Source organism: Micromys minutus (genome assembly GCF_963924665.1).
Source record: "Micromys minutus genome assembly, chromosome: 30".
NCBI classification, from domain to species: domain Eukaryota; kingdom Metazoa; phylum Chordata; class Mammalia; order Rodentia; family Muridae; genus Micromys; species Micromys minutus.
This window is the reverse complement of record NC_137965.1, coordinates 32,090,997-32,118,758: the sequence shown is the minus strand read 5'-3', so window position 1 is coordinate 32,118,758 and position 27,762 is coordinate 32,090,997. Positions and strand designations below refer to the sequence as shown.

Genomic DNA, 27,762 nt, shown 5'->3' with positions numbered 1-27,762 from the left:
TATTTCTGCCCTAATTTTGATTATTTCTTGCCATCTACTCTTTTTGGGTATATTTGCTTCCTTTTGTTCTAGTGCTTTTAGCTGTGCTGTCAGGTTGCTGATGTAGGCTCTCTTCAGTTTCTTTTTGGAAGCACTTAGGGCTATGAGTTTTCCTCTCAATACTGCTTTCATTGCATCCCATAGGTTTGGGTATGTTGTGTTTTCGTTTTCGTTGAATACTAGAAAATCCTTAATTTCTTTCTTTATTTCTTCTTTGACCCTACCATCATTTAACAGAGCGTTGTTTAGTTTCCATGTGTATGTGGGTTTTTTGTTGTCTTTGTTGTTGTTAAAGACCAGTCGTAGACCATGGTGATCTGAGAGGATGCATGGGAGTATTTCAATCTTCTTATATCGATGGAGGCTCGTTATGTGTCCAATTATGTGGTCAATTTTTGAGAATGTGCCATGGAGTGGTGTATTCTTTTACTTTAGGATAATATGTTCTGTATATATCTATAATTCTATTTGGTTCAAAGTCTCTGCTAGTTTTGCAGTGTCCTTGTTCGGTTTCTGTTTCCATGATCTGTCCATTGGTGAGAGTGGGGTATTAAAGTCTCCCACTATTATTGTGTGGGGTGAGTTGTATTTTCTGAGCTTTAGTAGGGTTTCTTTTATGAATGTGGGTGCTTTTTTATTTGGAGCATATATGTTAAGGATTGAGAGTTTCTCCTGACAGATTTCTCTAGTAATGAGTAAAAAGTGTCCTTCCTTATCTTTTTTGATAACTTTTGGTTGGAAATTTACTTTATTCGATATTAGAATAGCCACTCCAGCTTGCTTCTTGGGGCTGTTTGCTTGGAAGTTTTTTTCCCACCCTTTTACTCTGAGATAGTGTCTGTCTCTATCTCTGAGATGAGTTTCTTGTATGCAGCAAAAGGCTGGATTTTGTTTATGTATCCAGTCTGATAGTCTATGTCTCCTTATTGGGGAGTTGAGACCATTTATGTTAATAGATATCAAGGAATAGTTGTTTCTGTTTCTGCCATTATTGCTTTTTTGGGTTGAGTTGTGTCTGTGTTTTTTTCTTCTTTTAGTTTTCTTGTTTAGGAGTTTTCTTGTTTTTACTAGGCTGTATTTTCCGTCATTGTATTGGGTTTTCCACCTATAATTCGTTGTAGTGCTGGGTTTGTGGTCAGATATTGTGTGAATTTTGATTTGTCTTGAAATATCTTCATCTCTCCATCGATGGTGATTGATAGTTTTGCTGGGTATAACAGCTTGGGCTGGTACTTGTGCTCTCTTAAAGAGTGCATGATGTCTGTCCAGACTCTTCTAGCTTTCATAGTCTCTGTTGAGAAATCGGGTGTGAGTCTGATTGGTCTGCCTTTATATGATACCTGACCTTTTTCCCTTACTGCTTTTAGTATTCGTTCTTTGCTTTGGGCACTTGATGTTTTTACTATTATGTGTCGGGAGGTATTTCTTTTCTGGTCCAACCTATTTGGAGTTCTGAAGGCTTCTTTTATGCTCGTGGTCATCTCATTCTTGAGGGTAGGGAAGTTTTCTTCTACGATTTTGTTGAAGATATTTACTGTGCCTCTTAGTTGATACTCTTCTCCCTCTTCTATTCCTATTATCCTTAGGTTCGGTCTTCTCATTGTGTCTTGGATTTCCTGGACATTTTGGGTTAGGAGCTTTTTGTTTTTTGCATCTTCTCTGGCTGTTTTGTCTATGTTTGCAATGAAATGCTTGCTTCTGTGACTCCTGATTTCTTTTTTTTTTTTTTTTTTTTTTTTTTTTTTTTTTTTGTGTTCTGACTCTAGGGTTATCTCTTTTAGTGTTTTCTTTATTGTGTCAATTTCTGTTTTAATTTCCCTCTTCCATTCCTTTATTTCTTTGGTTTTGTTTTCCTCTAGTTCTTTGAGTTCTTTGAGTGTTTTTCTTGTTTCTTCTTTAAAAGCTTCTGAATCTTTTTGCTTTTCCTCCCTTTCTTGTTTAAGTATCTCTATCAGCATCTTGAGGTATGATTTCAGGTCTGTGTCTTCTTTTTCTGGAGTGTTTGGAATTCCGATGTTTTCTGTTATGGGAGAGCTGGGTTCTGGTGTTGCTAGATTTTCTTGGTTTCCTTGGGATATACTCTTTCGCTTTCCTCTTGCCATTTTGTTGTCAGTGATATGTTCTTGCCTTTCCCTTGTATCTGGTCTGTGTCCTTGGATCTCCACTGATACAGGTGTCAGATGGGCCGAGCCCTGTTCTATGCCTCAGAGTCGTCGGGTGGGAACAGAAGTTCCAACGTTTTGTTTCTGGTCACTGGATCAGGCACGGCAGGGCAGGGCAAGGCAGGGGTGCACTTTCCGTGTGCACTCCGCAGAGATCTCCCTGCTCCCCTGCAGCCTAGATCTCCCACTCACCAGTTGATCAGCCTTTACGAGCTGCCGTTCTGGGTAGCAGATAGGCCGGGCTCCGCTCTGCGTCCTGAGGTCGCCTCCGGGTGGAAACAGAAGTTCTAATTTTCTGTTCCCAGTCACTGGATTGGGCAAGGCAGGGCAGGGCAAGACAGGGGGTGCACTTTCTGTGTGCACTCCGCAGAGATCTCTCTGCTCCCCGGCAGCCCAGGTCTCCCACCCACCAGTTGCTCAGCCTCTACAAGCCGCTGTTCAGGGTGGCAGATCTATTCATTTGTTTTATATTGTTTTAGATTTCAAAATGGGTGAAATGCTAAGTTTTATGGTTTTATTATTTCTCTGAGAGAAAATACAAAATACAAGATATCCTGGTTGCTGACCTAAGGACATACTATTTGGGAGAAAGGTTTTGTCTTTGTGTTCTTAAAGGGGTGCTTATGCTCTGGATGCCTTCCAGAGTTATATGGATCAGATTTGATAGAGGAAGACTTCCTGAAAAACTAAATTCAAAGGGATCAAACAAAAATATATCTTGATACTAAAATAATTCTGTTGAAGTTAATATATTGCAAAATGTGCACTTATAGTGAAGCTTGTCATTATAATGCTGAACTGGCCTGTTTATATTCCTGATCTCAGAAACTACAGCAATTGTTGGTGTGGCCTTCTTGAGGCCTGACAGGCTTCCTCATCTCCTCCACCCTTCTAGATTCTCAAAGCCATATTCAGCTTAAAGAAGCTATGAAGAGTTGTCACCCCAATTCCCTGGACTTTGGGGGTTGAAGGTGATTATTCTAAGGTTGTTTTTATGAGGAATTTAGAAATCGTCATAATTTAGCAGGGACAAACTAGCCAGATTGATTTGTATAGCCATAATCTCATTTGGTAACTAAGTTAAAGTCATATCTTTACATTGTTATAGAACTTATTTGTTTCAAGAATGTAAACAGTGCAAGCCTTAGACCCAGTCCTATAACTGCTATTATACATTGGTTTTAGTTGATTAAACAATACGAGTTTAGGGCCAGATAACAAGCTCATAGTTCTGAGTCAGTTAACAGGGTGTTTTTGAGATATTTCAATTAGAAATGGCCAAAAGCAGTCAAGGCTTAACAGTTCAAAAATGCTTTTTATAGATAGATGGTTTTTTTAAATGTCAGAAATTGATAAATTATGAAAATTAATGTTATTTATCTTCTGTTGAGACATATTTGCTTTTTTCAGTTCCCCTTTGGTAGATTTAATGAAGGAATTGAGCATCTCTACCTCCAGGTGATTTATACTTTATGGCTAGGAAGCCACTGGGCAGAAACTGCCTATTTCATCTACGGACTAATACTGTCCAGAAAGAGACACATTGCAGAATAGTCAACTGATCATCTTTGCTAAGCCAAAAGTATCAGCCCTTCAATATTTCTGTATTTCAAAAGTCTGTCGGTGATCCTGGGTCAGAAGGCTGAAGACTTGTTCTCATATGTTGCTAACAGGGGACCGCTAGTGGATATTTGTTTCTACAACCTGTCTCAGTTTTGGAAGCTATGTTAGGCTTTCTATGTTTTTAGATATTTAGTCACTCTCAGATTTCTAATGGAGTTGAAGACTAATTAACTTGGAGAAAACAGAGTTATATAGAATATTTTCAAATGGTATTAGTTGTACACAACTTACATTTGAGAGAAAAGTTTTTTTAATAAACAGAAAGAGCTATATGTAGGTTGATGTCAAAGTAATACATGATTGGACAGTAGCAAATGAGGCAGGGAAACTCTAGGAAAGCAGAAGAGGAGGAGAAAGCAGGAGATTCGAGAGGAAGCAACATGGAAACAGATGTGGATGTTTCTCTCAGCACATCTATAAAGAGAGAAGGTTGTTATGATAATTTCTAAGGGTTTCTATGGGTCAATTTATCTTATCTAGATGGGAAGTTTATATCTTTGCCAACTGGTTGTAAGCTTATTGTGTAGAGGGATTCTGGATTGAGAATTTAACCTATAAACCTGTTTGATAAGTTAATGAATCTGAAGTCATGTTTTTACCAGACCCGTGGAACGAGATGTGTGGGAAAAAAACAAGCTTAGGAACTAACCACTTAGGGGGTTGTGCTCAAGTTCCACACTGGAGTGGCTCCTGGAGCAGCTACCGCAGAGTGAGACCATGGGTGGCAGTAACAACAGGATAGAACCTTATTTAATAATTACCACAACAGAAGACTTTTTTATTGTGTTCTTGGATCAAGTTTGTGAGTATTTTATTAAGATTTTTTGCATCAATATTCATAAGGGAAATTATTCTGCAATTCTCTTTCCTGATAAATCTCTGTATGGTTTTAGTATCAGGGTGACTGTGGCCTCATAAAATAAGTTTAGCAATTTTCCGCCTATTTTGTGGAATAAATTGAGGAGTATTGGTATTGTTTCTTTTGTGAGAGTCTGGTAAAATTTACCCTCAACTGTCTCGGTTGGGGGGAGGGGTTGAGAGACTTTTAGTGACTGCTGCTATTTCCTTGGGGGTTATAGGACTATTTTAGTTGTTTACATGGTCTTTGTTTAACTTTAGTATTTATTGAGAAAATTATCTATTTCTTTTAGATTTTTCTGATGGTGTGGAGTACAGGTTTTTAAAGTATGGTTTAAAAAATTCTTTAGATTTCCTAAGTGTCTGTGGATATTTTTGTTTCTACCTCCCTCCCAAAATTTCTCCCAATTTGCGATGTCTCGCATCTCTTCTGCTCTTCCCTGAAGGCTAAGTCCCACAAGCATCTCTTTCCTCAGAGACACTCCACCTTACATTTAGTTTTTTCCTCGGTGTCCAGAGCTGGGTTGGAACTGAGTAAAAAGATGTGGAAATGTTAAATTATGCTTAAAAATTATATATAGGTAAAATTTTTAGGAGTTAAGAGTGCTTGTTAGGCAGTAGGGGCCTGGCTTCAATCTCCAGTGCTCAGACAAAAGTATTAGATGGATATGCAGAGGCATCTTTATTGGGAAAGCCAAATTTTCCTACCTCTTATACTTCATTTGGCTCCTAGTCTCTACAGAGAGACAAAGATCAGTCTTAGAACCCACCAAGTCCCATACATATCATACAACCCATACACCTCTCCCAGATTAATATCCTTCCTGGGACATACTGCATTTAGCCCAATGGCAGCAGAGGCAGATGAGGAAGCGGAAGATGAGGAAGCAGGCAGCAGCAACTGTGGCCCAAACCACAATGGGAGACACAGACAAACCTGCAATTAGAAAACAGTAGTGATCAGTTATTAAAGGGCTTTTACATTAATTCACTCATTCAATCAAAAACGTTTTGAGTGCCTACCTCATATCAGAGAATTAGGTATTTAAGAAACTATAGGTAACCTACCTAACAAAACAATTGAAGCAATAAATTCATATGTTATTGATCATATAGGTAGCTTCTATAATGAGTCTTATAATATAGAGTCTTACTATGTAGCCCAGGATGACTTCAACCTTGAGACCTTCCTGACTTCTGCTGCCTTCAACTGGGATCATACCCAATTGATAAGAGAAATTAAATACAATACCAAAGGAAATTAATTTGTGGAAGTGGTTCATAAAGGATAACACTCAGTCCTCTGGGGTTTGAGAAGAGCTCTTTCCAGATAGTCTACAAAGAACATATGCTAATCTTGACCAGGAGCCTGAGTGAACCTACATACAGAAAAGACAATCAGAAGACAACAGGGGGAAACTTTTATTATAAAACTGGAGGTAAAACATGAAATACGACAGTCAGAAATTGAAAAATGTTGCAAGTTACAAAGACATGTCCAAAGGAAATATCAGCCTACAAAGTGGTTGGCATACAGTGATGAATGTATTAAGTTTTGTTTTGTTTTAATACAGTTTCCAAAAGAAGAATGTGTTCAGTGAGAACCAGTGGCTTTGCCTGCCTTACTCTAAAACACAGGATTATGAGCTCAGCCATTTGCCGCTCATGCTTGAACCCCTGACCCAACAAAGAAGAAGAATGAAGAGTATTAACTCCCACAGCTGAGATCCACAGCTACACATTGGCCCTTCTCACTAGACACCCAAGAAATGGATCACGTTATTTGTGGGTTTTGTTCTGGTCAATTTCCAACTGAGCCATCTACAAGTCTTTGCCAGTTTGAGTCTGAGCCTGTTGCACACACAGTCTGCATGTCTGTAGAAATGTACAGATGCCTAATAATGAATTTAAAGATAAAATTCCCCACTCCAAAAGAACTGGAAATGCAACTGGTTGAAATAGAAATGTTGAAAGTAGGTGTGGGGTGCAGGCTTGTAATCCTAGGTGTGGGAAAGGCTGAAGCAGAATGATCAAAAGTAATTCAGTGGGTTCTTGTCTCAATATAAAGAGCAAGAAAGAAAAGAAAGAGAGCTGGGGTTATAGCTCGGTGATGGAGTGGCTGCCTAGAGTCCAAAAGTGAGGGGCTGGGGTCACAGCTCCAACAGTAGACACAGTACCTACCAGTATCTACCAGTAAGAGGATGGGAGGCATGGCTCAGCAGCAGAGCACCTGCCTAAAATCCCCCAGTGAGAGGCTGGGCACCTACCTAGAATCCACTGAAGGCCTCAGAATAAGAGACAAAAGCCAAGCACTTGACTATTCTTCATGAGACCTTCTATTTGATCCCTAGTATAAGAAGGAACCAAACTGAAGCCATTTTAAATAAAACTTTCATTTTGAATAGAGGTCAAATAAAATTTAAGTTCCCAAGACCTCCCTGGGTAACTGGCATCCTGGTTGGCATGTTGAGGCATGAATGCAGCAAGTCACCCTGCTACAGCTGAATAATGCAACCAACGAGAACAGGAAAAGTGGACCACAAAGACTTATTCCTAAGGAAGTCCCCTATTCCTAAATCCTGATTAATGGGAAAACTCAGCACAGATGTCTATGGTTTTGAAGCTTAAAGAACGTTGTAGCATTCTGGCCCAGGGTCTCAGTGCAGTGCCCAAATCTGAGCTACAGCCCTAATCAATCAGCAGTGGTCTAAGTACAGTACATTTTTGTCATCTGCTTACATACTTACTAAGATAAGCGTTTAAGGATGCAGTCGGTTCCTGAACCTGTGCCGTTCTCCCTCAATGGTCAGTTTGCTGCCTAATTCAAATAAGGATCTGGTTTTGCTGCACTCTTGTGCCTGCTTGGGTTGTCTTACATTTTCAGACCCTAACGCTAAAAAGAAAAAGAAAAGGTTGCTGCCCTGGGGCCCCTCCCCACCCTCACTACTCTGCATTGCGGAAATGACTTCTAGGCAGCGGCAAGAGAAGGTAAGTGAAAAGTCTATTCAGATATCAGTGAAGAGCCTGAGAGAGGTTGGGAAAGCCACTCGGTTTTTGAGCCTCCCTAGCCAGCACAATGCCTTGGGCTCCATCTCCAGCATCGCATAAAATGGGTGTGGTGGCATACACCTCAACTCGGGAGGTAGAAGACATAATTGTAAATTCAAGATCATCCTTGGCTACATACTGAGCTCAAAGCCAGCCTGTTTCCAAATGAACAAAACAAAGAGCTTCTGAGAAAGGGTGGGTATGTAGCTCAGTAGTAGAGTACCTGCCTGACATCCATAAAGCCCAGGGTTCAGTCTCCACTACAGCAAACAATCGACTCTACTAAACCAGAAAGAATATTGGGGGTTGGAGGAGGGGAAGAAGAGCAAGCTTGGAAGATGGATGGCTCAATGGTTAAAGCACTTGTCAGACAAGTGTCAGGCTAGGGTTTGAACGTCAGAGCACACAGATTCTGGGAGGGCATACAAGTAAAGAAGCAAGACTGCCAAGTGTGCTTAGAAAAAGTGTGTAAAACCCAAACCTAATTGAGTTACTAAACTTTTCCCCAAGACGGCCTGCCTCAAGGATGCACTACCTCCATGTTGCCTCAAGGAGGCGCCATAGCTCTGTTGTGTGGCAGTTTCTTCTGGAAAGGAAGCTTAAGACACATGCTGTTCGAGTCCGCGGGAAACCAAAATGGCGAAGGGCTGTAGCGAAGTGGTCTGTGTTTGAGGCCGGTGTGCGAACGCACATTCTCCTGCCCAATCCTTGTCCCCAAGGAATTCGGTGTGTGTGTGCGTGTGCGCAGGGTTCCCGCCGGGGAAGCGCCCACGGGAACGTGATTGCTTCTATTTTCCTGTATGAAGCGGTTGGCACCACTTAAGTGACCGAATGAGAAAGGTTTAACTGAGGAGGGAAGACCCACTCTGACTATGTGAGGCACCATACCCTGGGGCTGGGGTCCTGGAGTGAATCAAATGAAGGAAGCAAGCTGAGCGTGAACCTTGATCTTCCTGACTGCAGATCGCTGCCTCCTGCTTCTACTATGCCCCCCCTTCATGATGGACTGTACTCTGAAACTCTGCAGAGTGGTTCATTATGCACTAGAGTAGTGGCAAGGGTACTGGAAATGTGATTGTGGTGGAGGTGTCACGGCTGATTGCTGTCACCAGAGAAGAGGGAAATTGGAGCGGCACAATAGAGGGATGAAAGTTCCTACTAGGGAGAGACTCTACAGGAGCAGGTAATTCACTGGTCCACAAGCGGTCTCCTTCACGTTGAAACCAAAAGACCTCAGCATCCTTGAACAAGCTGTCTTTACAGGATGGACAGAAGGCCAAAAAACCAGCTTGTAAATTTGAAGAGGGTCAAGATGTCTTAGCTAGATGGTCAGATGGCTTGTTTTATCTTGGAACTATCAAAAAGATAAACATATTGAAACAGAGCTGCTTCATCATATTTGAGGACAGTTCTAAATCCTGGGTTCTCTGGGAGGACATCCAAACAGGAGCCACTGGGAGTTGGGGATGGTCTGTACAATATGTCAAGAAGAGTATTCAGAAGCTCCCAATGAAATGGTCATATGTGATAAGCATGGTCAAGGATATCATCAGCTGTGTCATACACCTCATATTGACTCGAGTGTGATTGATTCGGATGAAAAGTGGCTTTGTCGACAGTGCGTTTCTGCAACAACAACAAAGAGGGGTGGTGCGCTTAAGAAAGGACCAAATGCCAAAGCATTGCAAGTCATGAAGCAGACATTACCCTACAGTGTGGCCAACCTTGAATGGGATGCAGGTCATAAAACCAATGTCCAGCAATGCCACTGCTACTGTGGAGGCCCTGGAGACTGGTATTTAAAGATGCTGCAGTGCTGCAAATGTAAGCAGTGGTTTCATGAGGCTTGTGTCCAGTGCCTTCAAAAGCCAATGCTATTTGGAGACAGGTTTTATACATTTATTTGCTCTGTCTGCAGTTCTGGACCAGAATACCTCAAACATCTACCATTACACTGGGTAGATATAGCACACCTATGCCTTTATTCACAAGAAGAAATACTTTGATTCTGAACTTGAGCTTATAACATACATTTATGAAAACTGGGATAGATTGCACCCTGGAGAGCTGGCAGACACACCCAAATCTGAAAGATATGAGCATGTTCTGGAGGCATTAAATGATTACAAGACCATGTTTATGTCTGGGAAAGAAATAAAGAAGAAGAAGCATTTGTTTAGGTTGCAAATTTGTGTTCCTCCTGTGCCACCAAATGTGGCTTCCAAAGCAGAAAAAGAACCTGAAGGAACATCCCATGAATTTAAAATTAAAGGCAGAAAGGCATCCAAACCTATATCTGACTCAAGGGAAGTAAACAATGGGATAGAAAAAAAAGGAAAGAAAAAATTCATAGGTCGTCCTCCTGGCCCATATACAAGAAAAATGATTCAAAAAACAGCCGAGCTACCTTTGGATAAGGAATCAGTTTCAGAGAATCCTAGGTTGGATTTACCTTGTTCTATAGGGAGAGCTGAGGGAATTGCACATTCATCCAATACCTCAGATGTGGACCTCACGGGTGCTTCCAGTGCAAAAGAAACTACCTCGTCTAGCATTTCCAGGCATTATGGATTATCTGACTCTAGAAAAAGAACTCGCACAGGAAGATTGTGGCCTGCCGCAATACCACATTTGCGGAGAAGAGGTCGCCTTCCACAAAGAGCACTCCAGACTCAGAACTCAGAAGATGTAAAAGATGATGAAGGCAAAGAAGATTATCGATTTGAAGAACTTAACACAGAAATTCTGAATAACTTAGCAGATCAGGAGTTACAGCTCAATCACCTGAAAAACTCTATCACTAGTTATTTCGGTGCCGCAGGTAGAATAACATGTGGCGAAAAATACAGCTTTTGCTCGTTGGGTGACCCTTGATGGGAAGGTGCAGTATCTTGTGGAGTGGGAAGGAGAGACTGCATCCTGACTGTAGAACTAAATGTTACCTTCACTGCACTCCTTTTCTGTTGGTAAAGTTCAAAAAGAGTGTGGGGTTTATTATCTTTCTTAGAAAAACAGACAAAGAAAATACAAAAATATTCACAAAAAGAGATGATACTGGCCTTAACATGTACTTGTCAATGTTACAGATATTGTCATAAAAAGATATCTTTTAAAAATCAGAGGAGAGACTTAATTTTTTTAAATCTTAAGATTTGTAGACTGTTTCTAGGCTAAGATATTAAACATGATTCAAACCCATGCATGGTGTTAGATAATTTTTATAATTATTCTATTGAGTCAATTTTTGTGATTAGTGGTTATCAGAGCAAACAGATTGTGTAGATAGCACAAGTATTTGGAGAAACATTGTGGATTTTGTTACCAAAATGTTGGAAAGGTTTATTTCAATACCCTTTAGATTTCATAAAGTGCAGTGTATATAATGTCTACTGAAAGACTGTAAAATACTGAAATTCCAAGCAAAACGTAAAAAATATATTGAGCCTGTAAATTGCTCTGTGACTAGAAAAAAAAAAAAAGACACATGCTGTTCAAAGAAGTGAAACCTTTCAATAATGCAGGTAAACTCATTTAGCTCAGGAAGTAAACAACTCAAAGTCTGCAGGAAATCCCTGAAACAGACTAGAGTCACTAGAGTCCCTCTCCAACCATATATAAGCAGTAAGAACTGAGAGACTCTCACAAACCTACCAAACTGAGGCTCAGTCCAACTGAGCTACTTAGAAGAGAGAATGTGGTAGTTTGAATACTCATGGGCTTATAGACCCCTATATTTAAATGCTTGTCCCATAAGAGGTGGGACTATTAGGAGGTGTGGCCCAGTTGGAGTAGACATGATCTTGTTGAACTGTGTCAGTGTAAGCCAGGTTTTGAGGTCACCTATACTCAAGCTATACCCAGTATGGCACACTCTTGCTGCCTGCAGATCAAGATGTAGAACTTTTGGCTCCTCCAGAACTATATCTGCCTGCACACAACCATGTCCTGCCATGATGGTAATGAACTAAACCTCTAAAACTGTAAGCCAGCTCCAACTAAACGTTTTCCTTCTAAGAGTTGCCACAGTCATGGTGTCTCTTCACAGCAACAGAAATCCTAAGGCAGACACTCTCCAAACTATTCAGCTGCCTGAGATCCAGGGTTCTAGCTTTCATGAGCTGTCACTAATGATGGGGTGAGCTTTTAATAATGGCACTGTCTTTGGGTCACTTCTGCTCCTATAGTACAGACTAGTCTCAAAGTCATTTGCATTGAAGAGGCTGACCTTAAACTTCTAATCCTAGCTTCTAGCTTCTAGCTTCTAAGTCCTAGATTAAAGAAAAGCCACAAAAAAAAAAAAAAAAAAAAAAAAAAAACTGACTCCCTGTGTTGGTTTGAAGGAGAAAATGTCCCCCATAGTCTCAGACTTTTGAATGTATATTCTCTAGTTGAATGTGCTGTGTGAGATGGATTAGAGAGGGTGGAGTTATGGGAGGAAATGACTCACTGAGTTAGGCATGGAGGTTTAAAAGCCTTGTGCCATTCCTATTTATCTTTCTGCCTCATGCTTATGGTTTAAGATTGGCACTCTCAACCTAATGTTCCAGCTGCCCTGCCTGCAGCTATGCCACTTCCCGTGATGGACTCCTAACCCTCCGGAACTGTAAGCCCAAATAAACTCCTCCTTTTAACTTTGTGTTTATTCTTTGTGAATTTCAGATCGTGCACCCAATCCCACTCATCTCCCTTTCCCTTCTTTGGTCATGGTGTTTTAGCCATTCCAGCTCTGAGTTTGATTCTACCTCAACTACATCGAACCTGCTTCTTTAAAGACTTGCTTCCAGAATTTTTCCAGAACTGCTGGCTTGCCTATCCAGCCTTTCAGACTGTCATAGTCAAGATGTCAGTTAAGTCGTGAACTTTCTCAGCACATAGTGACTGGAAGGCAAATGATGCCAGCTAGCTCTCCTGTGACAAAGCGAGTTTTTTCTATTTTCCCTTGGGCCCCCTGAAGGGAATTCTTCACCCCAGTTCAGCTGGAAGCAGATAAGAGAAGATCTTTGTCCCAGTTCCTTATGTGGGGGTGGATGGTTCTGGTTATTTTTTGAATTATAGATGGTGTCATTTAAGGGACACTTTACAAATGCAGCTTTGGACAGGGAGGGAACTAGAGAATTTAAACTCAGGGTTTGCTACCTTTCCTCTCCTTTTCCTTATCCTTCCTTCTTTGGTGGGGGAAAGGGGATAGAGGGGGAAAATGGGAGATATAGTAATATTATGGAAGTTATAAAAATAGACAAACGGGGATAGGTTAGTAAATTTACCCTTAAAATATTACATAGCTATATCTTACATTATTAGAAATCTTAATAATTGATAAAAAGTTGAAGTTGTACTCCTTACATTGGTATGGAATTGATTTAATACAAATCTAATGTTTTCACTAGTATAATTTCTTATTGCTTTAATATTGGGATTAATATTGTTACTTTTATATAGGCATTGTACCTATAGAACACATTTGGGACCGTGTCCTATAACTGCTATTATACACTGCTTTTAGTTGCTTAATCAATACTAGTTAAGGGCTAGATAACAAACTCATAGTTCTGAGTCAATAAAAAATGTTTTTTAAATATTTCAATTAAAAATGGCCAAGAGTATTCAAGTCTTAACAGTTCATAGATGCTTTTTGTAGTTAGGTAGTTTTCAAAAACGTCAGAAATCCATGTTATGACATTTAATGCTATTCATCTTTGTTGAGACATAACTGCTCTTTACAGTTCCCTTTTGGTGAAATAAAGAGAGAAATTGAGCATCTCTACCTCAAGGTGAGGTACAGTTGGTGACTAGGCAGCCACTGGGCAAAAACTGCCAAATTCATCAACAGATTATTACTGTCCAAACAGAGACACTTTGTTCAGAATAGTCAACTGATAATCTTTGCCGAGCCAAAATTATCAGCCCTTCAAGATTTCTGCATTTCTGGGTCTATCAGTGATCCTGGACCAGAAGGCTGAAGACTTACTCTCACATGTTGCCAACAGGGGACTGCCAGTAGAGATTTGTCTTTACAACTTCTCTAAGCTCTGGAAACCATGTTAGGCTTCCTATGTTTTCAGATATTCGACTATTCTCAGATTTCTGATGAAGCTGAAGACTAATTTAGTTTTATAGCCTATCAAAGACAATTAACTTTGAGAAAACATTGTCATTTAAAATATTTTCAAGTGATAAAATGTAAGTGTACACAGCTTACATTTAAAAGCAAAGTTTTTTGTTTTGTTTTTTGTTTGTTTGTTTGTTTTTAAGCTAAACAAAAAGATTAATATGTAGATTTATGTTAAGTCAATACATGATTAGACAGGGAGAGGAGGTGGGAAAAAGGAGAGGAAATGGAAGAGGAGGAGTCGGAGTGAAAACGGAAGAGGAGGAGTCAAAGGGAAAAGAAGGAGGGGAAGGAGCAGGAACAAGAGGCCTGGAAAAACGGCAAGTTATAAGGGATCTTATAGCAGGAAAATAGAGAGTGTAGTGGTAAATCTGCCCAATATAGATGCACAGCTTGTGTTCCTAATTGCTGAGTTGTGTTTTCATTGAATGAGTTTATTTGGGTTGAAGAGAATATTGTAACATGTGACATCTCAGTTTCACCTGATGTCATTTGATGTAAGAGAACACTGTCTGAGTAACTGTGTTCATCCACTTTCCATCACTGTAATAAAACATGTAAGACTAGATAACTTATTTGGTTCACACATTCGAAAACTGAAAGTTCAAACTCGGGCAGCTCCAGCAATTCAACCTTTTGGGAGGACCTGTAATAATGATGACCTGTAATGATGATGACATGGTAGGAGTCTGTACAAGACGGAGACATCACAAGGTAAGGTAAATAACCTGATACAGAATGCATGAGGTCCTAGATTCAATCCCCACCAAACCCCCCCCCCCGCAAAAAAATTTTTACACCCTGAGTCCCATAGCATGTCCTATAGAGTAAGACAATCTCAAGAAATAGAAGTAGAAAATCAAACAAAACAGGAAGCCTGAGAGAAAGAAATTACTAGAGTCCCAGAAGAACTCCAAGTCCCTCAAAGGACAGCAGTATTTCCAATAATCTACAAAGCACCTCCACTCCCATCATCTTCACATTAGCACACTGGGGACCAATCGTTTCCCAGCCCAACCCCTGGGAACATGCTCAGCTATTGCTGTTAAGACACCGTGACCACTCCAACTCTCATAAGGAAACATTTAATTGGAGCTGGCTTATAGTTTAGAGGTTTAGTCTACTATTGTCATGGTGGGAAGCATGGCAACAGACATGGTGCTGGAGAGGTAGCTGAGAGTTCTATATCCAGATTGACAGTAAGAGGAAGGGAATGAGACACTGGGCCTGGTTTGAGCATCTGAGACCTCAAAGCCCATCCCCAGTGACACAGTTCTTCCAAAGGATCACACTTATTCCAAGGTTATACTTATTCCAAAAAGGTCACACCTCATATAATGAGTCTATGGGAGTCGTTTTATTCAAACAACCATACAGTGTAAACTTAAAGGCTCTTTGGAAAGTCAGCTGTGTTGAATGGTGTTTTGCTGGGGCAACTTGTAAAAGAATGTTTCACTGAAGGAGACACAGAAGAGAGGATGTCCTGCTAATGGAAGATTCTATTGTAACAACACTCATGTATTGGTCTGTCTTACATTGCATAGTTGAGCTCTATTTGTCAAGACTCCACGAGCTCGAAATGACTCTATGCACATGCTGAGGTAAGACACCTGCTGAGGCAACGCACGCAGAGGACAAGTGATGTTTGGAGGGCATAAATAGGAGTTGATGGAGCGATGGAGACAGAGCTTGGCTGGCTGGTACAGCTCACTGTGCAACACTTGGGTCTCGAGTCTTTGATGATCTTTGCTTCCCTGAGAGCAGCACGGCAGGAAACTTCTGGTGTTCCTGCCGGTTCCCTCTGCTGACCCATGCCAAGGCTGAAGCCTGGCCGTCTCTACTAGGTAGCATATTTGCTATCCTGACTACTGAACTGGACGGCTGGTGTATCCATGAAGTGTTTGCGAGTGGGTCGAGCTGCTGCTGTTGACTGTGAACTGCCAATTTCCAGATAACACAGATGTGAGTTGCTCCAGGGAACTTTCTAAACAGGTCCACCTTCCCACCTCACCCCCATCCCTTTCCCACTACTTCTGGTGGGTGATGGGCTAAAAGGGAGGGTAAAGTGTTTAAAAACCATTATAAATAAGGTTTGAGCACTGAAGGAGCTGAAGAAGTTTGCAACCCCATAGGAAGAACAACATTATCAACCAACCAGAACCCCTAGAGCTCCCAGGAAATAAACCATGAACCAAAGAGTACACATGGAGAGACCCAAGGCTTCCGCTGCATATGTAGCAGAGGATGGCCTTATCTGGCATCAATGGGAGGAGTGGCCTTTGGTCCTCTGAAGGCTCAATGCTCCAGTGTAGGGGGCTGCCGGAGCAGTGAGGTGAGAGTGGGTGGGTGAGTGAGGAAGCATCCTCATGGAAGCCAGGGAAGAGGGGATGGAATAGAGGGTTTGTGGAGGGGAAACTGAAAAAAAAAAAAAAAAAAAAAAAGGGATAACATTTGAAATGTAAATAAATAAAATATCCAATAAAAAATGTTTGAAAAAATTAAAGTTACACCACCACAACAGAAGAACAGCAAAACCCACCAACGCCCCCAAGACTGACAGGAGGCAGTGCAAGGGACAGTGTGGCATTAGATGCATCTCCTTAAAGTTCTATATGCTTTTGAAAAGCCCAGGTGGGAACCCAGCACTTTATGGTGCATCTGTAATCCCCAAACAAAACCAGAGGGGGGGGGAGGGAAAGAGGAAGAGAAGAAGAGAGGAAGGAGGAGATGGGGGAGGAAGGAGAGGAGAAAGATGGGGATTCCTGTCTCTGCTCATTGGCATTTGCACAAGCCCAGGTGTTCTAGTTACACCCACCTCAAAAGAACAGTCTGGTTCCATGAGTGAGTCTTACTGTGTAGTCCAGGTAGCCTTGAACTCATGCCAATCCTCGTGTCTCTGTCTCCCAAGGGTTATAGGCATGTATCTTGATGCCCACATAACTTAGAGACTGATCTCAACATCCTTTCCTACTAGATCACATTGTTCACAAACAGGATTTTCTTTTATTTTTATTTTATGTACATTGGTGTTTTGACTGAATATATGTTTGCATGAGCATGTCAGATCTCATGGAACGGGCATCACAGTTGTGAGCCACCATGTGGGTGCTGGGAATTAAACCCAGGACCTCTGGAAGAACAGTCAGTGCTCTTAACCACTAAGTCATCTCTTCAGCCCCCAGGTACCAGAATTACAGTCATACTATTCAAGGGCCATCATCCAACTGGCCACGGAGGCCCACCTGAGATAAATTGACCCTGCTAATGGATAAACAAACAGGGAGAATCTAGAAGACATCACAGATCCTGCACGTGCCCTACTGCTTAACTACCTCAATTAATGTCCCTTACTACTTAAGCCTAGGCTAATTTTCTACATCCATGAGAGGTGGGCCCTGACCTATCAAAGGTGCTGATGACCCAAGATCAGCTTACCTGGGAGTTAACCCTTCGGTTGCTGGATGGACCCAATGAAAGAAGACATATATTCAGGAAAGCAGCCATTTACCCATCAGCTTCTACTATACTTGGATAGTGTTACAATTCATGAGTCTGTATGGGTACAAATCCACTGTGTGTCAGCCCAAAAGATCCTACTACAGATGGTTGTGAGCCACCATGTGGTTGCAGGGAATTGAACTCTGGAAAAGCAGAGAGTGCTCTTAACCACTGAGCCGTCTCTCCAACTCTCTGTACTGGTTTTTCAAGTACATTTTGTCAACTTTCCTATCTCTTAGGGTACTGCTGTCTTCAAGCCATCTGGGGCCTTGAGACTATGACAGGGCAGCATTTGTGGTACATGATATCTCTCAGTTTTGTAAAGGAAGTAGATACTGGTCGGGAGGGTCTGTGGTTAGAAGCAGCCACATTGATTGGTAAGAAAGACAAATCCCCCAGCGTCCATGGTCAGCCACCCTGGTAGCCTGGTAGCTCCATATGGATTTAGACTTTTAGCCCCTTTAGGATAAACTTCATCACCCAGGGAAGACACCCTGTGGTGGTTAACACTGTCAACTGGACAGTATCTAGTGTCACCTAAAAGACAAAGGTCTGGGCATGTCTGGGGAGTTTCTGGGCTGAGGTAGTTACGATGTGAAGATCCACAGTGAGTGGAAGGAGCAGAAACACTACGGGCCGAATGTAAAGTAAAACCCAGAGGCTGCTGAGGTGGTTCAGCAGGTGAAGCCACAAAAGCCAGACAGCCTGAGTCCAGTCCCCAGAACCCGTGCCGTGGTAGCAGGAAGAACTGGTTCCATGGTTCTCTCAATGCTGACATGGCACGGCCTTCGTCCACCCCACCATGCACTGACACTAACAAAACAACGTCCCAGCAGAAGCGCATACCTCAAACAAAAGGGCAACGACAAATTAGTGACAGAAACGTTTATTTCCATTTATTTGATTGTAAACACTGACTGTAAACACAGAGTGTGACAGACCTGTCATCTCTGGACTCCAGAGGCTGAGACAAGGAGACAGAGAGCTCAAGTTTAGCCTGAACTAGAGTGAAACTGTCTCAAAACAAAGAAGGGGGAAACTGAGGTTGATCTAGCCTAATTTAAGCAGAACAGTACAGGTGAGAAATATGAGTTGTTGGAAAATCATTGTCTTGTTAACAGTTGAATGTCTTAGTTCCTTAAAAGGAATAAAGACCAAGTTGTATGTTGTAATCCAACAACAAGCTGGAGAGTCTAAGGCTAAAGTTACACAGGAACTAGACGGTGATCCCAGGTCACCTGCTTCTCTGAGGCAGCAGCTTTTCACTCTATTCCGTCCTGAGCAGTCCAGGCCTAACAAAGGCAGGGTGTGTGCCAAGGTTTGCAATGGACAGAGCCCCTCAGCCAGTGTCCAGTACACAGGTGCCCGCACCATCCCTGAGGTAGCAGCGACCCTTTGCAGTGTGCAATCAAAAGCTGCCTGGTTCGTTTGTTTGTCAACTGGACATTCCTAGAAGACAGACGGACCCTCGTCTGAAACACTGCTCAGACCAGACTGCCCCGGGGACTGTCTGTGGAGCATTTTCTTGATCGCTGTTGATGTGGGAGGTAGAAGCCCACTGTAGATGGTGCCATCCCTGGGCAGGTAGGCCTGCACGGGTACCTGGGCCAGGCATAGTAATACATGCCTTCAATCCCAGAAGGCAGATCTCTGAATTCAAGGCCATCCTGGTCTACATAGCAAGGAAGTCCAGGGTTACAAAGTGAGACCCTCTCTGTAAAATAATAATAATAATAATAATAATAACGGTATCTGACGTATGCCTGGGAGCAAACCTCCACTGGTGTCTGGTATATGCTTCAAGTTCTGCTTTGGCTGCCCTCTTCCATGATAGACTATAACCTCTTAAATAGCCCTTTTCTTCCCCCAGTTGCTTTTGGTCATGGTGTTTATCACAGCAACAGAAAGCAAAGAGGAGGCCGCAGTGTACAAGGGCCCACAAAGATCTACAGCCATATTTGTCAGATTGCCTGCTCTTTCACAGTAGATCAACCAGTCCACAACAGCAGCTTTGCTGTCCACTGTCCTTGGACACTGCCCATAACCAAAGCGACTGATACCTCCATCAGCCTCCCCCTTTAGATTCCTAAGGAACACCTGACGGACCATCTCCCCAGTAACCAACAAGAGTACATGTACCTGCCCCCCAGTCAGTGCCTACCTGTGGTCCAAGCGAGGACCAACATCGCCACCTAGAGGATGATGAGGGCCTGGCAGCCAGCATCCACAGTCTTGAGTTCAAACAGTGCAACACTGCCCCTAGAGGATGGTGGGGCATTGCTAGCAGCAGCCTTGCTAATGCGGCTCCATCGGGATCTCTGAAGGTTATCTGGGGATGGAATGTCCTCTCCCAGGAGATCCATGAGCCATGTCTAAGCCCACCAAATGGGCACTTTCAGCCCAAAGCCTTCGGGCTACTTCCTCGTCTTCGGCCTCGGGAGATGGAGCCTTCTCTCTGAGACCATCAAAGTACTTCCCAGAAACAGTCTGCAGTTGCTCTGCCACAGCTAGGTATGTGCTGGACTGGGCCGCCAGCTGGGGACTCTTGAACAACAGCCAGAACAAGGGCCCTGGAATCACCAACAGAAACAGTCAAAAGAAAAAAATCTCTGCTCCACCCTCAGGGAACCCAAAACCCCTGAGGCTGGAAGCCGCCCTGAAATCCCACGGAGCCCACCCCCAGGCCTTTATCTTTGCAGTTCCCTCAACCTAAAGGTCCCGTCCCAGTCAACACCCCCATAAGTTCCTCCAAAAGCTGCCTCCTATAGGAAGCCTCCCTGGATGTTCCCAGAAAAGTAAATGCACATTTTCCCCTATTCTATCGCTCCTGAAAATAATCCTCTTCCTTCTCAGATGGGGCATGTGGTTGGCCCTGAACTCACTTACTATACAGCCAAAGATAAACTTTTATCCTCCTGCCTCTACCTCCAGAGTGCTGGGAGGCATACCCCATCATGATTTTGTGTGATGCTGAAGATCAACCCAAGCATTTGCCACCTGAGCTATACCTCCAGCCCTCAATCTACTGAACGCACCCTGTGGTACTCTCATGCTAAAATTCTTAATGCACGCCCATTAAATGACTCTCAGGCATTAGAAATACCTGTTATGGTGCTCTGTTGACTCAGACTACATCCTTTTAACTCTTCTCTCATTTAGTACATCTCAACCGAGCTCCTCCCCTCTCCACTCCTCCCAGTTTCCCTCCCATTTTCTCTCTCCCCCCAGATCCATTCCTCCTCTGTTTTCCTTCAGAAAAGAGTGGGTCTCCCAGGGACATCGACACAGTAAGACGAGGCACAAATCCACTTGTCAGGGGCTGGGGGAGAAAAAGGGTCCCAAGAGCAAATAAAAACAGTCAGAGACAGTTCCTACCGTTAGGGGACCCACAAAACGCTGAGCTACACACCATAACGTGTATGCAGAGGACCTAGCACAGACCCATGCAGGCTGGGTGAGGGGTCTGTGCTTCAGCCTCTGTGAATGAGCCCTACTTAGTTGATTCTGTGGGCCATGTTCTCAATCCTGCTGGGTCCTACAATTCTTTCTTCCCCTCTTCTCTGGGGTTCCCCAGGCTCCAAGAGGAGGGGTCCCATAAAGCTCTCCAATATAAGCTCTCTCCACCCAGTGTATGGCTGTGGGTCAGACTAGGTTCTTGGCCAGACACTGTTCAGGCCAACTTATGAGCAATCTCGGCTCATCTTCCCAGTGACTGTGAGGGTAGCCCCATCATGGACCCTCAAAGCAGGCATGGAGAGGCATGTCTGTGATCCCAGCACTCTGGAAGCAGAGGAAAGAGGATCACAAGTTCATGGCCAACCTGGTCTACACAGTAAGAGGCTTTTAAAGCTGGGAGGTGACTCATTTAGTTTTGAGTGAAGCCGGGGTTACCCTATCCACAGCTTGACTCCAGGAGTCAAGATATATACTCTCCAATACACTTTTCTTACTCATTCATGGGGCTCCAGCTCAATTTTGGTTGATCTGAGGCCAGAACCTCATAGAACAATGACCCATCTTCTACCCAAGGAAGAAGTGGAAGAGAACTGAAAGAGGTAAAGCCAGCAGCCAGGTGTGGTGACACACACCTGTAACCTCAGGAGGTGGGAGGATCAAAAGTTCAAGACCAGCCAGGTCTAGATAAGGTATGTTGAGAAAAACAAAATTGTAAAATGTGATGGCACGTTTATTTAATCCCAGCCCTCAGGAGGCAGAGGCAAGAAGATGCCTGTGAGTTCAAGACCAGCCTGGCCTACATAACAAGTTCTAAGCCAGTCAGAAATATATAGTGAAACCCAGTCAGAGAGACAGAATCAAAAGACGCAGTGACAGACTCTGAGAAAGTCTTGAATCCTCAGTCGAGAGGGCACAAGGAGGGGACCCAAGCCGGAAAGGCACTCACCAAGCATGAAGCCAGAGAAGGCAGAGTTGTGCATGCCTGTGTGCCGTCCCAGCTCCGTCCTGGCCACGCCAGGGTGCAGCGCATTGACAGTCACTCCAGTGCCTGGGAAAAGTGGAAACACTGGTGGTGAGCGCTGGGAAGAGTCCAGTTGTGAAAGAGTCGCTGTGTAAGCAGGAGGTCCCGAATTTGATGCCCAGAATACAGCTCAAAACGCATGTCAGTGGTGGTGCAGATTTGTCATCCCCAGGGAGTGAGTGCTGAGGAGGCAGAGACGGACAAGGCCCTGAGGCCCACTGACCAGCTAGCCTACCGTGAGCTTCAAGCCAAGGAGGAGACACTGACTCAAATAAAAAACAAAGTGTACAGCACCCAACATTGTCCACTGACTTATACCCACACCCACATACGTGCACACATGCTTGTGCACACACAAAGACTAGTAAAAAAAAATAAAACCAGGTTGGTCCCATCACACTTGGGGTCTTCCCCACCCTATGCTGCTTCCCACGCGTGAGCCCATATTTTGATACCTCGGTTTCTAGAGGCTTCCCCTTCCAGGTGTCTTTGTCATGTGGCTTCCCCAAGCACAGCGGCCCTGAGGGCCAGAAAGACCCACATGTCCAGACTCCGCCATCCCCACAGAGTCTGAAGTAAAGGACTGGAGTGGGATCTAAAACACAACTGTGACTACCCCCGAGGCTGGCACTGCTTGCTGGTCACAGGCAACTCTTGAGAAGCAAGAAGCTAGGGGAAGCCTTTTGATCCTTGACACTATATTCCTTCCATTAGACTGAAAGGAATGGGGGAGTCATGTAGGAGGACTCCTGAATTCAACCCACCAGACACCAGGAGCGACCTCTCACTCAGTTGTGATCGGCATGTCTGCAAACACTGACACATGTCCCCTATGGAACAAAGCCACTCCCACTCCACATCCACAGGCTTTCAGCACCACAGGCTTAGAAATCTATCCAGAAAAGCAAGATAAGCATGTCTGATAAAGGCAGGCTAACTGAGACTAAAGAGCAATCATTAGAACCATGATTTATTAGTGATGTCTGCCCTGGCACTGGAAGGGGACATGGTGGCACAGGTGCCACCCTTTTGATTACAGTGCTTAAAGCGATGACTTGCCTCTTCATCACAGTCAGGCCTATAGAACTATCCTAGACGCAGAGAGGGAGAAAGGAGACCGGGAGAGATCACCACTTGCACACCTTGCAGCCGGCGGCTCAGCTCCTTGGTGAACAGGACAACAGCCAACTTGCTCTGGCAGTAGGCTGCCTTGGTGTCATACTTTTTCATCTGCCAGTTCAAGTCGTCAAAGTCTATGTGCCCAGCAACATGAGCCAAGGACGAGAGGTTGATGACACGTGATGGGGCCGAGGCCTTCAGCTTGTCCAACAGCAAATTTGTCAACAGAAAGTGCCCTAGATGAAGGAAAACAAAAGAAGATATTTTCCCCACAGTACTTATTCTATTTCTTTTATTAATGTGTATTGTGTTTTGTCTGCTTGTGTATCTGTGCAAATATGCATGCAGTGCCCATGAAGACCACAAGAGGGCAGTGGATCCCCTGGAACTAGAGTTGCGTGTTTATAAGAGGCCATGACAAGTACTGAGAACAAAACCCAGGTCCTTTTCAAGAACAGCCACTGCTCGAAACCTCTGAGCTATCTCTCCTACCCCACGATTTTATTTTTTCATTTGCAGCAGTAGTATAATTCTCCTCTTCCTCTATACCTTTACCCACTATGTTGTTTTGTTTTGAGTTTTTGTTTTTTGAGGGAAAAAAAAAGCTTTACATTTAAGTTGAATTGGTTTTTTGTTTTTTCAACTGAAATTTATTTGGGAAGGTGTGGACACGTGTACCACAGCAAGCATGTGGAGGAAAGACCATCTTCAGGAGTTCGTTTTTTCCTTCCACTATGTATGAGGCTCAACCTCGGGTCATGAGGCCTAGCGGGAAGTGAGGATGTGAGGGTGAGCTGGCTCTGACATCTGTCGTCCCACTAATCACCAGGGTGATCTCAGCTGATCCATCTGACTAGACAGGCATGCCCATCCTCCCTCACTGCTCCATGCACATCCAGAAGCTGTGCACTTGGTTGAAGTAGACTACCTTCTCCCTTCCATCAAGGGTATGTGAGTGTCTGTGTTTCTCCAGCAGAGCTGCCAAGCAAGCTCTCAAAGAGGAGTATGACACCAAGCCCAGTGTCTTAGTAACCTTTCAATTGCTGTGAAAACACACAATGACACTTATAAAAGAAAGCATGTCATTGGGGACTTTATGGTAGCTTATGGTAATCATAGTGGCAGGTGGCAAGGCATGGTGTCAAAGACGTATCTGGAAGCCTTTCATCGTGATCCATAGGCAAAGAGAGACTAAGACTGGACTGTACTTTTGAAACCACAAAGCCCACCCTCCATGACACACTTCCTCCAACAAGGCCACACCTGCTAATCCTTCCCAAACAGTTCCACTAACTGGAAACCAAGCATTCAAACACATGAGCCTATGGAGGCCATTGTCATTCAAACCATCACTCCCAGGTTGGTTTTGTTTTTAATCACAGTCACTTCTGGTGGTAAAATGACAGCTTCACAGTTTTCCTCCCTTTCGTTCTCCCTTCCAGTAGCAGGAACGAGAACTTGGGAAAAAGGTAAAAGTTTAAAAAAAAAAATCCAGTCATAAAGAGGCTAATGAACTGAACAGATGGTTCTCAACTAAAGAAATACAAATGGCCAAAAAAATATTTGAAAATGTTCTGTCTCTATAGCCATCAGGGAAACTGCTCTGAGATTTCATCTCAACCCAGTCCATCGCCAAGAAAATAAATAACAAGTGCTGGCAAAGGCATGTGGAAAGAGGAAGCCGTACTCACTGCTGGTCGACTGCAAACTGGTGAAGACTATGGAAATCAGCATGCAGACTTCTCTATACTTAACTACCATATGGCCCAGCTCCACCTCTCCTGGACAGAGACCACAGAGGCACCTACTCACATCTGCTTATCACTGCAAAGATTCCACAGCCAAAAAATAAAAACAGCCTAGATGATCATCAACAGATGAACAAGTTAAAGAAATGTGATACCAGAGACAGAGGCAGGTTTTTCCAGGTCCCTTGTTTCAAGCTCGGTTTAGAAGCTAAAACTGATCAATTTCTCTGCTACTACTGAGAGCTTTGGTGCATTCACAAATGAGCTAGGAAGCCTAGTTATGGTCAAGTGAGCCAGGCCACAACCATCAAGACTCTCGACCTGCCCACAGAGAGCCGAACACTCGAGAGCAATCTCCCTCCTGAGCCCATGGGCCCACAGACCCACAGGAGAGACAAGCTCCAGTCAGAGACAACAAGATCACCTAACATCACAGACAACAAGATGCCAAAAGGCAAGCACAAGAACCTAGGCAATGGAAACCAAACCAAAACAACCTGGAAACATCAGAACACAGTTCTCCCACCACAGCAAGTAGTGGATATTCCAACACACCAGAAAAACAAGATATGGACATCATGATGATGCTGGAGGTCCTCGAGAAGCATGTGAATAACTTGCTTAAAGGATTACAGAAGAACACAAGTAAACAAGTAGAAGTCCTCAAAAAGGAAACACAAAAACATCACTTAAAGAGCTACAAGAAAACACAATCAAACAGGTGAAGGAATTGAAAACGGAAATAGAAACAATAAAGAAATCACAAAAGAAGATAACCCTGGATATAGAAAACTTAGGAAAGAGATCAGGAGTCACAGATGCAAACATCACCAACAGATTACAAGAGATGAAAGAGAGAATCTCAGGATCAGAAGATAACATAAAAAACATTGACACATCAGTCAAAGAAAATGCAAAAATCAAAAGGCTCCTAACCCAAAACATCAAGGATATCCAGGACACAATGAAAATAGGTGTAGGAGAGAGCAAAGACTCCCAACTAAAAGGCCCACTAAATATTTTCAACAAAATCATAGAAGAAAACTTCCCTAACCTATAGAAAGAGATGACCATGAACATAGAAGAAGCCTACAGAATACCAAATAGATTAGACCAGAAAAGAAATTCCTCCCAAAACATAATAGTCAAAACAACAAATGTTCAAAACAAACAAAAAAAAAAAATACTAAAAGCAGTAAGAAAAAAAGGACAAGTAACATATAAAGGCCGGCCAATCAGAATTAAACCAGACTTCTCAACAGAGATTATGAAGCTAGAAGATCCTGGAACGATGTCATATAGACCCTAAGAGAACACAAATGCCAGCCCAGGTTACCATAGATAGAGAAACCAAGATATTCCAGAACAAAACCAAATTTACACAATATCTGTCCACAAACCCAGCCCTATAAGAGATAATAGATGGAAAGTTCCAACACAAGGAGGGAAAACCAAGAAAATAATCTTCCTGCAAACAAAACCAAAAGAAGAAAAGCACACAAACATAATTTTACCTCTAACAACAAAAAAAACAGGAAACAACAATCATTATTCCTTAATATCTCCTAACATAAATGGACTCAATTTCTCCAATAAAAAGACATAGACTATCAGACTGGATACATAAACAGATCCAGCATTTTTCTGCATATGGGAAACTCATCTCAGCAACAAAGACAGACACTACCTCAGAGTAAAAGACTGAGAAAAAAACTTTCCAAGCAAATGATCCCAAGAAACAAGCTGGAATAGCCATTCTAATATTGAATAAAATAGATTTTCAACCAAAAGTTATCAAAAAAGATAAGGAAGGACACATTTTACTCATCAAAGGTAAAATCTATCATGAAAAACTCTCAATCCTGAAATTCTATGCTTCAAATACAAGAGCACCCACATTCATAAAAGAAACTCTACTAAAGCTCAAAGCATATATTACACCACACACAATAATAGTCCGAGAGTTCAATTTCCCACTTTCATCAATGGAAAGATCATGGATGCAGAAACTGAACAGAGACACAGTAAAACTAACAAGTTATGAAACAAATGTATTTAACAGACATCTATAGAATATTTCACCCTAAAACAAAAGAATATACCTTCTTCTCAGCACCTCACAATACCTCCTCCAAAATTGACTATATAGTCGGTCACAAAATAGGCCTCAAAAGATACAAGAAGATCGAAATACTCTCTTGCAGCCTATTAGATCACCATGGACTAAGGCTGGTCTTCAATAACAAGCAACAACAAAATCAACAAAAAGCCCACATACAAATGGAAACTGAACAATATTCTACTCAATGATAACTTGCTCAAGGAAGAAATAAAAAAATAAATAAATCAAGAATGTTTTTAGAATTTACAAAAATGAAGGCACAACATACCCACACTTATAGGATGCAATGAAAGCAGTACTAAGAGGAAAACTCATAGCTCTCAGTTTCCAAAAAGAAAATGAAGAGAGCATACTCTAGCAGCTTGACAACACATCTGAAAGCTATAGAACAAAAGGAAGCAGATACACCCAAGAGGAGCAGAAGGCAGGAAATAATCAAACTCAGAGCTGAAATTAACCAAGTAAAAACAAAAAGAAATATATAAAGAATCAACAAAACCGGGAGCTGGTTCTTTAAGAAAATCAACAAGATTGATAAACCCTTAGCCATACTAACTAGAGAACAAGAGAGAGTATCCAAATTAACAAAAATCAGAAATGAAATGGGAGACATAACAACAGAAACTGAGGAAATTCAAGACATCATCAAATCTCACTACAATAGCCTATACTCAACAAAAATTGGAAAATCTAGAGGAAATGGACAACTTCCTAGACAGATACCAGGTACCAAAGTTAAATCAGGATCATATAAACCATCTAAATAGTCCCATAACATATAAAGAAATAAAAGCAGTCATCAAAAGTCTCCCAACCAAAAAAGCCCAGGACCAGCTGGGTTCAGTGCAGAATTCTATCAGACCTTCATAGAAGACCTAATACCAATACTCTCCAAATTATTCCACAAAATAGAAACAGAAGGAACACTACCCAATTGCTTCTATGAAGCCACAATTACG

The 27,762-nt window shown here is 42.6% G+C and overlaps 2 protein-coding genes across 7 annotated transcripts in view; one reads left to right on the top strand and one right to left on the bottom strand.

Annotated features, from left to right (window-relative positions):
- Window positions 1-5,554: 5,554 nt before the first annotated feature.
- The window catches only part of RDH13 (retinol dehydrogenase 13), a 39,540-nt gene continuing 17,332 nt past the window's right edge, over window positions 5,555-27,762 (bottom strand). For 3 of the 6 annotated variants that reach the window (XM_080941949.1, XM_080941951.1, XM_080941950.1), the window contains 3 exons: window positions 22,957-23,169; window positions 21,740-21,841; window positions 18,285-19,907 (listed from right to left, as the gene is read on the bottom strand). In XM_080941949.1, the coding sequence (XP_080798075.1) occupies window positions 19,663-19,907; window positions 21,740-21,841; window positions 22,957-23,169 (560 nt within the window). In that variant the 3' untranslated portion in view covers window positions 18,285-19,662. Of the gene's footprint in view, window positions 5,620-18,284; window positions 19,908-21,739; window positions 21,842-22,956; window positions 23,170-27,762 lie in introns of those variants that run through there. The other 3 variants (XR_013975632.1, XR_013975633.1, XR_013975634.1) reach the window with 3 other exon arrangements.
- Window positions 8,901-10,653, top strand: LOC308439678 (metal-response element-binding transcription factor 2-like; the record flags this gene model as incomplete). The annotated part of the gene is given in 3 exon segments (XM_080941611.1): window positions 8,901-9,714; window positions 9,716-10,574; window positions 10,579-10,653. Coding segments are annotated over 3 exon segments (1,452 nt in total). The 5' UTR covers window positions 8,901-9,196.